Source organism: Mizuhopecten yessoensis, unplaced genomic scaffold, assembly GCF_002113885.1.
Source record: "Mizuhopecten yessoensis strain PY_sf001 unplaced genomic scaffold, ASM211388v2 scaffold7055, whole genome shotgun sequence".
NCBI classification, from domain to species: domain Eukaryota; kingdom Metazoa; phylum Mollusca; class Bivalvia; order Pectinida; family Pectinidae; genus Mizuhopecten; species Mizuhopecten yessoensis.
In genome coordinates, this window is record NW_018406858.1 from 608,756 (window position 1) to 619,831 (window position 11,076).

At 36.5% G+C, this 11,076-nt stretch overlaps 1 protein-coding gene across 1 annotated transcript; it reads right to left on the reverse strand.

Moving 5' to 3' along the window:
* Nucleotides 1-412: 412 nt before the first annotated feature.
* On the reverse strand, nt 413-10,343 carry LOC110453019 (rhodopsin, GQ-coupled). Its single transcript, XM_021501826.1, has 4 exons — nt 10,267-10,343; nt 7,270-7,492; nt 3,071-3,207; nt 413-2,832 (listed from the first exon to the last, which is right to left on the reverse strand). The coding sequence occupies exons 1-4, from the start codon at nt 10,274-10,276 to the stop codon at nt 1,703-1,705; spliced, it is 1,500 nt and encodes a 499-aa protein (XP_021357501.1). The 5' UTR covers nt 10,277-10,343; the 3' UTR covers nt 413-1,702.
* Between the last annotated feature and the right edge of the window lie 733 nt (nt 10,344-11,076).

The following is an 11,076-nucleotide window of genomic DNA, read 5'->3' on the forward strand; positions in this document are numbered from 1 at the left end:
GAATCCAAATCCAGACTTCTTTAAATGTAACTCTCTCTCATAACATGAGCTGGGACTTACACATCCAACGCCAACAAAAAATAATATATCTTAAAATGAATTGTCAGGAACCAGACATCACCTCATAGTCATTTATCATGAACATTATTTACAATATGATGATACAGACATAAGATCAGTTACTCCATGTCAATATCAACCTTATCAGACAAAAAGTGAGTATCATCAGCCCAGCTTCGTTAAATACTGGGTCCTCCTTCTGGAAGTCTCTTCCTCGAAACATGACTCTGAATGCTGTCAAATTATAACTTACGAAATATCAAATGTAAACAGACACCCCTTGGTTTTAACTCCTATTCTTTTTATTTATTTCATATACATGTACATCACTTATCTCATAAACTCTATTTTTAGCCGACGTGTACTTAATCTGGATAACAACTGTTATCAATCTTATGCAAATGTTATGAACAACGAAGCAAAAGGGATTAGCTGTGTTAAATAAATATATAAATGTCGCTAATCAATTAAGAAAGACCGTGATGCAACGATTAACTTTATGTAACTATGGGCTGTCAATTGTCGACTGCATTATTGCAATGTCTGCCACGGGAATGATTTTTTATGTTATATATATACTGCTTAGCTGAGAAACGTAACATAAGGTTAATACAATTTTAGAGTTTTAATTATTTGCCTTTTTTGAATTACGTATTTATTTATTTCCGTTATTAAATTTTGTCTGTTCACGCCGCCGCAAAATTATCATCTCAGATGGAGCAACGTATTATACAGATGTAGATGTAGATTAAAAGAATACAAGATTACAGTAACTTCTCTTTCATAACCATATCATAAGTCATCAGAACATTCTAACGTATGAATAACTCACGACGAATACATTTTATTCCTGCTAAAAAAAATTGAACCACGTTAAAATATAACTGTATTATAAATGTTTAAAGAATAGGACAGTAAAACAGTTTACGATGTCCAATATGTAGCTAGAGTAAATAAAAACGAAAACCATAAACATTAATCCGGAAACAATGCTGATAAAAGTTCCTGTCCAATTTTAATATTAAACACGCTACGATATATATTCAATGCAAATTCCCGTTCAAAACGTGACTATACGTTACCAACAACAATAATAACAACGACCTGCAGTGATACAAAACTTAGTTCGTAATAGTATAAAACCAACCTTACCCTATGGAACATTCTCGCTCTCTCTAGATGTCTTCTACCATGAAGACGTTAAATTATTCTTTCTTGATTAATAATTTTATAATACACAAGTAAACATCAATAACATGGCACCAGTCTATAAAACAAAGGCAGGCAGCCTTCCTGTTCCCGACCCCTTTAAATTTACATTCTGTTGAGTACGACTGCGCTTCAATGTTTTTGACTATTTGCAATTACAATTTTGCTGTATGTAAAGTTTTTGTTATTAATATGTGTTGTCAGTTCTATCCTCACTTATGCCTTATTCAAAGCCATCATTGCCTATAATTGTCCTATTTATTTCCTCCTGTTGTCAATATGGGCCTACCTGCTGTTCCTTAAGCAGTTCTTCATGCTGCTATTGCGTTGTGTCTTTCTACATTCTTATGCTATCGCTTTTTTTGGGACTCCTGATTGCTTTCCTGCTGTTGAGTGATGTGATGTCCTCGTTTATGATGTACACTATGCTACATCAACTATTAAAGGTAAGTCCGTTTACCCGCTGACCATTGTCCACGATGTAAACACCACCAGGGGTCGTGCCGAGTGACTGCGTGGTTGGTCTATGCTGCACTCTTGTAGGGATATACAAAGAATGTAAATTGGAATCTCGTCTGTTTTGGTCATCTGTCATATCAAACAGATTTCCCACTTCTACTTCTTTGTAAGCCAACAGAAACGTGTCGGGATGGGTGCACGGGTCCTCATCGCCCTTTATGATGGATACACTCCTGCGGAAAGACGTTTCTCTGTTGGCCCTCGTTGCTCCTTCCGACGTTAGACCCAGCGTAGTTGTCGAGTCGCTTAAATTACTGATCACACTGGACACGTCACTGTTGACACTCTCCGTACGCGTCACACTTCGCTTGCTACATACCGATGTTCGGAAATCAGCTTTTTCTTTTGGCTTACAACAACAAAATAACCAGGGAACCCGCTGATATAGTGCTTTGCGAAATTTTGGATGGCTGAGAGCATATACCACTGGGTTGTGCATGGAGCTTGACTTGGCGAGCATCATCGGTAGTTCTGACACGAGTGGTGTTATCCAGTGTGCAGGTCCAAACTGTGCGATCAAAGCAATAATAGCATACGGACTCCACGAAATAATGAACAGACATGTGACGGTCATGGCAATCTTGGAAATTCTCAATTCTGAACGTGCTCTCTTATTATTTGCACGAGCATCTTCGGTCTTCATACTCCTGGTAATAGTTAGCATCTTCTGGTCATGGCGTCGGACACCTCGGATGATCAGTACATAACAGACGCCAATGATTATCAGGGGTATAAGAAATCCAAACAGATACAGAACCACGATATAAGTTCGCGTCCGCGCTGTCTTGGTGAGATAGTCGAAGGTGCATGACGTTTGGAAGCCCTCGGGGATGTAGGCGCCCCAGCCAAAGAATGGTGGAATACTCAAGAGGATGGACAGGACCCATACAATGACGATCATAAGGTGGACCTTGCGTCTCGTCATGGTCTGCGAGGCCTGCAGTGGTTTAGTGATGACGATGTAACGATCAATGGAGATAGCTGTAAGTGTATTGATGGACATCAGACCAAAAACACCTCCTACAAAGCCATATAGCTGACAGACTGCAACACAAAACACCACAACTGTAACTCGTGTATCAAGACAACAATGCTGTGGTTAGGAAATTTGTTCTATTACGGTAGCCTTTGATTTAATTTAACCTACTCCTATTCTGTGATTTATCACACTTGTAGTTTTTGAGAAACAAGGACTTGTTTATCATTTTCTTGGTGTACATTATGCAGTTTATTGGTTATGTAAGCAGTATTTTGTTCACGAGTAGAAAGAAATATAACTTACACAATGATCCAAATATCCATTTCTGGTGGAATGACGATACAGTAAGGAGAGGGAAGCCATTGACTGCAGAGAAGATGAGGTCACTGACCGCCAGATTCACCACGAACAGGTTAGATGGTGACCGCAGGCTCTTGGTGCTGAAAAATGGACACAAAGACAATGTTAATATACGTATAACTATTCTTACACTAATGTATAGTAACGTATGGGTCAGATTGTTCTTGGAGGACGAAGAAAAATAACAAAAACAAATCGTGTGAATCAAGCGTAGATTGCCTACAGCAAAGGAATTTAACTCTTCGACAAAGGTTACAAATAAACAAATCATTTTTCTCTTGATGCTAGTATTAACCTTACTAAGGACTTTTCCATTGTTCGATACATAGATAAGCATACCGGTAGAACTGAAAATCTTCATGCAGAAAACCCCCAAAGAGATTTGGCTCAGCTCCCAACCAAAATTGAAGTTTTAAGAAACACCAGTGCAGTACTCTGGGTTTTTTTCGCCAAGGTCACATCCCCATTCCCCTTGCAGATTCGGGTTTATTATTGTGTTCTGCTTAAGGGACATTACATAATCCTCACTTGATCTGCTATCTCCATCATAACACCCTGGATCTATATCTTTTCTCTTCTTACTTTCCCCCAGACATACGTCTGTTTTGCAACTTCGATAAAAAAAAAGCCCGGTATAATAACAAATAAACTAAATCAGCGCATGAACACATCATCTGAGTGCGTTAGTTTTGCTGTTATTTTCAAAATAGCTGGATCTAAAAAGTAAGTACAGATGTACAATTCCAGAGTATCTTGATTTATAAGAGAGGTTCCCTCAAATGAAATAAAATATGAAATATATAAAAATGAAGAAGGAATTACACGATTCCATTACGGACAGACGGACAGATAGATAAATTGATTCAATTATACACTCCTTACATCATTGCAGGGATATTACTCAATCTATCACTATACCTTGATTATTCATATTTACTGGATGTTCAAATATCAACATTGAAAACTGAATTATAAATGTGCTTTTATCATTTTATAATTGTTTCTGGTCCGCAAATACCACAATGACATATAAATCACTTTAAAACCGGATTTTGCGTGCCAAAAGCAGGTATTATACAAGGCTATCAGGCTAACATGTTCGACGAGGGCCATATTGATTATTTTGCCTAATGGCAACCAAGAGTTTTTCCTAACTTGTACTAGAGTTCTTTTTGAAAGCTTATGTCCATTCCTAACACTATGCAAAATATTAAAACTCTTAAAGACAGAGCGCACATTTTCTTTCTGAACTCAATTCTTAAAATCCAAATATTGATGTATTGATCATTTTCATGAAAAAAAGCGGCTATTGCCATCAATATGTCTATTTTCTGTTACTTGACATTGCTATTCAAAACAAAACATGACGCAACATATATAAACATTATTTGAATTCAGCACTGATCGATTTCGACAGCAATACATTTCAGATAGGCTACATATATATCTGAATTATTTACAAGTAGGTTGAATACATTACAAATTAGGTCACTATATTTAATGAAATATCTGTATGCGTAAAATGTTGTGTTGGTTATATATGTAATTATTCTATATCTTTTAAGGGTTCAAGGTTGATTACAAGTCCTTTGTTTATTAATCTTACTCAGAACAAGTGCACTGGGTGCATTGACCTTTCGAACGTCTATCGTGCTGGTGTGTGACCTGTTGTTCGTCTATCGTGCTGGTGTGTGTCCTGTTGTTCGTCTATCGTGCTGGTGTGTGATCTGTTGTACTTCTATCGTGCTGGTGTGTGACCTGTTGTTCGTCTATCGGGCTGGTGTGTGACCTGTTGTACGTCTATCGTGCTGGAATGTGGCCTGTTGTTCGTCTATCGTGCTGGTGTGTGACCTGTTGTACGTCTATCGTGCTGGTATGTGGCCTGTTGTTCGTCTATCGTGCTGGTGTGTGGCCTGTTGTACGTCTATCGTGCTGGTGTGTGACCTGTTGTTCGTCTATCGTGCTGGTGTGTGACCTGTTGTACGTCTATCGTGCTGGTGTGTGACCGGTTGTACGTCTATCGTGTTGGTGTGTGACCTGTTGTTCTTCTACCTGCTGGTGTGTGACCTGTTGTACGTCTATCGTGCTGGTGTGTGGCCTGTTGTACGTCTATCATGCTGGTGTGTGACCTGTTGTTCGTCTATCGTGCTGGTGTGTGACCTTACGTACGTTTATCGTGCTGGTGTGTGACCTTGTGTACGTTTATCGTGCTGGTGTGTGACCTTGTGTACGTCTATCGTGCTGGTGTGTGACCTGTTGTACGTCTATCGTGCTGGTGTGTTACCTTACGTACGTCTATCGTGCTGGTGTATGACCTTACGTACGTCTATCGTGCTGGTGTGTGACCTTACGTACGTCTATCGTGCTGGTGCGTGACATATTGTACGTCTATCGTGCTGGTGTGTGATCTTACGTACGTCTTTCGTGCTGGTGTGTGACCTTTCGTACGTCTTTCTTGCTGTGTGTGACCTGTTGTACGTCTATCGTGCTGGTGTGTGACCTGTTGTACTTGTTACCGATATAATCAGAAATAATTACATCAGTTCTCACGTAAATATATTTTAGCCTTCAATTGATTTCTGTAGAACTTGGAGGCGTCTGCCTTCCATTAAATTCGATCGATGGTCATGCAATGTTGTATACTCAACTAAGACGGTATGAACTAAGGTATTTTCTCCGGGCATTCTAATAGATTTGCAGCGCGTTCATATTTTTCATGATTGAACACACGCAGAGCCTAAAATATTACAAATAGTGGAATATTAACCACAAACATGGACAGTTGAAATATTCATGTTGTTCCTATTTTCGAACTGTCCAGTATGATGTCTTGTGTTTCTTTGAGACGCATAACAACTGATTATGAACCTAGCAAAGTGAAACGTAGGAGCCCAACTAGTTTTCGTGTGAGTGTGCTCCCACACCTGTACAAAGGCTTTGTGAAGCCTCAATGTAACAGTGTTCACGTATCGGATGTGTTTTCTCATCTTTCTTATGGTTTGTTGGTTTTGTGCTTAATTGACCCATATCCAAACGGAGCAAATGTCTTTATTCTTGATATTTGAAGCTTTTACCTACATTTAACTCTATGATATGAACTAGATAATTGCTTCAAGAACAGAAGGTTGTGGTTATAAATAAGTAATTGTAGCATCCAAGGCTCTGTGTCTGTACTCATAAATCCTGTGATCAATTACCACTTTAAACATGCAACAAAAACATTTTCAATTAAAAGTATCACTAATTGTCATAATGTTATTAATACATTTATACCAAACTGCCACCGTTCATACTTTCTCTGAGGACAAATGATTAACCCAGTACAATTCCACACTGATATGTGCCCGGAGAAAGGCTAAACAAAGTTATTCAGGGACGGTTTTAAATTTGGGTTTCAAACCCGGAATTATTGGCTCTGCCGTCTCCCAACATTTCGTGGTCCAATTTATATGAATGCTTGGAAATAATATAATATGTCCTGCCTCACAACCGAGACAATGCTTATTTCTCTGTCACAACACAGCGGTGATATGAATGTATATATTTCTCTGTCACAACACAGCGGTGATATGAATGTATATATTTTTCTGTCTCAACACAGCGGTGATATGAATGTATATATTTCTCTGTCACAACACAGCGGTGATATGAATGTATATATTTCTCTGTCACGACACAGCGGTGATATGAATGTATATATTTCTCTGTTATACAAGAAAGGTTATACTTAGTAGGCTTTATAGTGTGACGCACTGGAAAGCGCATTTGCCTTTCAATAACGCGGCCGGTGTTCGATTCCCCGATCGGACGTGAAAAGGTATGGGGTCACCTGCCCGACCAAGGTTTTTTTCTTCGGGTACTTCAATTTTTCTCCCTTATCAATACCCCCGTGCGCTAATATCCGGGCCAAGGGGAGTGATTGATATAAGTTGAAACAAGTTTTTTCATAATTGTGGTAAAATAAGTAAAGTTTGAATTAAGGTGTAATAACTTGAGCCCCGTCTGATTTAATCAACTACAACTGTATTTCACCGAAGTGTAGACGATGATCATGTCTATTTATATAACAGCCGAAATCACAAAGTTTGGAATTATATTGTGTTCATATATATTCATGTGTCCTTATGCAATTCATAACATACTTGCTAAAAATGTAGACGACTGTGGTATTTCCCATGATCCCGAGCAGGCCGACGATGGTGATGTAGACGCCGATAATGTAATGCCACTCCTCTGTGACGGGTGGAAACTGTGTCCAGTGCAGATGAACGGACATATCGTACGGACCTTCCCAGCCAGTGTTTGGCGTCATAGATCTGTTCAAAGTTCCATTTATATCCGGTAATCCGGGCAACGTCGACTTATCTGTAGCAGGAAACAGGAAAATGAACAAGGACGTCCACGACGGCGGCGCCACAAACACCAGCAACACCAACCCAATATATGGACCTTAACTCTTTTGTGGCGTTTTGATCAAAATATGCTTTTTGCTGTCGACTATTAACGTTTTAGAAATTAATTGTACATTTAAGTCAAGGAAATCACTGTAATCTATGTTGTTTTGTATTTGGTAAGTAAAACAATCCACAGGAATCTGGTTCACGATCTGCTAAACATAATAATGTACCAGCTGGGAGGTGCAGTTTTGTTGAAAATAGACTTTAACAAAATTAGAATTCTATACATGACATCACACTAGGAATATATAATATACAAATGCATTATATTGGGATGAAACCCATTTGCTTACAGACATATTCCTGTATGCGATGAACGCGATTTGAAGAATGTATTTGAAAGCAACAGCAACAACAACAAATACGTTCAAGTTTCCTGGCTGGTTTTGTTCAGTTCATTTTTTGCGGGGTAAACGTGTTTGAAAGTCATATTTGATATTGCCACAATATTGGTTCCCGATTACTCTAAAATTACTATATGGTGGCACAGAGGAAAACAATAATCACAATAATAATGGTACCACATATAGTGACATAGTTATACCATATAGCGGGATCATCAAGTCAAGATAGTAAGAGTCATGGTGATACCTCTCCGTAATAAATGCAAAACAGATATCACAAAACTGTCAAAATTGGTATCACGTGACTTCCATTCGGAAGTTTCTTAGGCAGTTAATTTTTGTTCTGTCCTGTTGCCTAGCTCTTTTCTTGGCGTGACATAAATATGTATTTAGAAAGATAAGATGATTGTTTAAATTGAGAAATGTTGTTACATAAGTCAATACATTTCCATGTTGAGTAATAATAATTATTCAGGTTTGGATGGAATCCTGATTGAATGTCTAAAATTAACATTTAAATTTTTCAAATGTTGTTTAACATTTATAACACAAAGAGTTAAATATGATATTTAGAGAACAGTGGTTTCTCTTGTCTTATTTGACATCAACACTTGACCAATTGAACGTCTTATGAAATATATCTAATCAGTAGTTCACGCTGTGTTCGAGGAAGTCTTCTGATTCGGTCTGATAATTGATATACTGAAATGGTGATGCGTTTCCTGACTGTTCTATCCCGGCATTGAACATTTCAGTTTTTCATTTCTATGTTTAACACAAAATATAATATTTGCAAACAGATTGTAAATAGTTTTGGCGACTTCCCACTGATATCTCTTACCATAAATTAAATCGAATCAAAAGCCTTAAATCTATATAAAAAGAACAACAAATTTTTAAAATGAAAAAATAAATAAAAATAAGATCTGTAAAAGAAATAATTATCAGATGTAGATGTAGAATGACTTTTCATTGAGACTTTTAATTATCTAATATTACTAAAACTCCTGTCAAAGTTGGTGACTTTGAAAACATATGTGCTATTGATAAATCGTTAATATAATGTTAAAACATATCCTAGGCATTCAAAGGAATGCACCAATCATTATATTGCTAGATTGTCGCATTTAAAAAGTAATAATACTCTTTTCAGTATTTTGTATAAATTTACGTTCACTCTGTATGCGAATAGAACCAAAACGTTAAACTAGTAAAGGATGGTAATACGGTTTTATTTAAACTTGTCTTAGTTATATTTGGTCATGTCGGAAAGGTTTATTTAAAACTCATTTATAACCAAAGTTTACATAATCAATTAATCCAAAAATTGTGTAATGATAAGGACACACCGAAGCATTTTCTAAGAACGAATTTCGAACTTGAAAAATACCGCAGACTTAATCCAAACGACAAACAAAATAATGCTTAATTTAGAACTTAAAATGTGCATTTACCAATACAACTGGAAGATGGTTAAGATCACACAGAGTTTTTAATCTATCTTTTATAACGAAGTTGGCAATGAGTATTGTTTAAGTTTGGAAAAACAAAATTATCGGTTAAACAAATTGGAGTAATTTATAACAAAATTTTACTGTACTTACCCAAGCCGTTCCAAAATGCAAAGGTTATGTACTATTTGTAATGTAGCAGTGCTATCAAATATGAGAAAAATAGTCGAAATATTGCGATTTATATAATCCATTTAGTCAAGATTTTAAATACTGCAACAACGGATGGAAAAACAAACCTACAGTTTCTTTAAATTTCTTTTCGTATGGAAACGCATTAAAAGAGACTATACTGACTAGGGCAATTAGAAACAGTTTGCATTTCATTTTATCATTATGCACATTAGAGCACTTAGAATGACAAAAAGGAAGCACTATTTGATTATGAAATATAAGCTATCTAGGAATAAGCACAAAAGAATTGCAATCGTAGACCACACCTGTAAGGTCCTACCTACATTTAACTAGAACCATTATAATGTATTGTTTAAGACATACTTGCTGTACTTATACAAATTCGTCAACTTGCATGTTTATCTTGAACACTTTCGGCCAATTACAGTTTCTGTTACGGGCATATATCAAAGAAAAATACGCCTGTCCTTAGGTGAGAAAGATATATAAATACATTTTTGAAATTCTGCCAAACTACTTTGGTTTTTCATCGATATGGTGCATTTGGTCTAATTCATTGTATAATAATTATAACAAATACCGGTTGATAACAATATTTTGCAATTTCAGACTATGTATCCTTTGTATTGCATTGTCGTATTGAAAATGAAACCAATAACTTAATTAACAATAAAAAGTCACTATTTACTCACTGTCAGCCATGTATATTGTTTCGCACCCTGCTCCACCTGCATCAGCACAGCGATTGATCTGGCACTGTCTACAACGCCGATTGCATTAGTAAATTACCATTACTTATAATAATGTCTAATATTACATTGTTTATATACCGCATGGAACAAATTGTGTCGCACCGGGAACGATGATGCTGAAGTAAGTAATTTTGAAACCGTAAACACATTAAAAACACATTTGAGGTGCGGCAGCAACATTTTAAGATGTCGAAGAAAATGAGGCTTTTTTATGCTTTCTTTTTGGTAGATTCGATTGAAGGAATATGTAAATGCGTGGTTATGAATGTCGCTACAAAATATACTGTTTGCGTGTGATAGATATCCATTTTATGGTTTAATATATTACAACAAGAATTGAATGTGGAATCCTCGATACCAGACTGAAATATGATATGAAAAACTCTTAATTACGGCCATTACTTGTCATCACTGAAAAATAAATCAGTTTTCTCGGTGCTTGCCTGACTTTTTCGTGTGTGTGAAAATGACACGGTTAATGTAGACGTTTTAGTATTTCGGGTAATTAAAAATGTTCCATTTCTGAGTTAAATAAAATTTACCTCCTTTGTACGCCCTCGATATCCTTAATAGTTTAGTTTAAACATATTTTTATTGTCGTAAATAAGGACAATTAGGATTGAGCACAAGTTTTGCCAACTTAGTAACGCCCTCTCCTTAATACATCATGTTGTATAATACATAATGTAATTATATTATATTTATTTATATTAAGTATAAAGGATATTAGAAACGAATAAAAATAAGAGG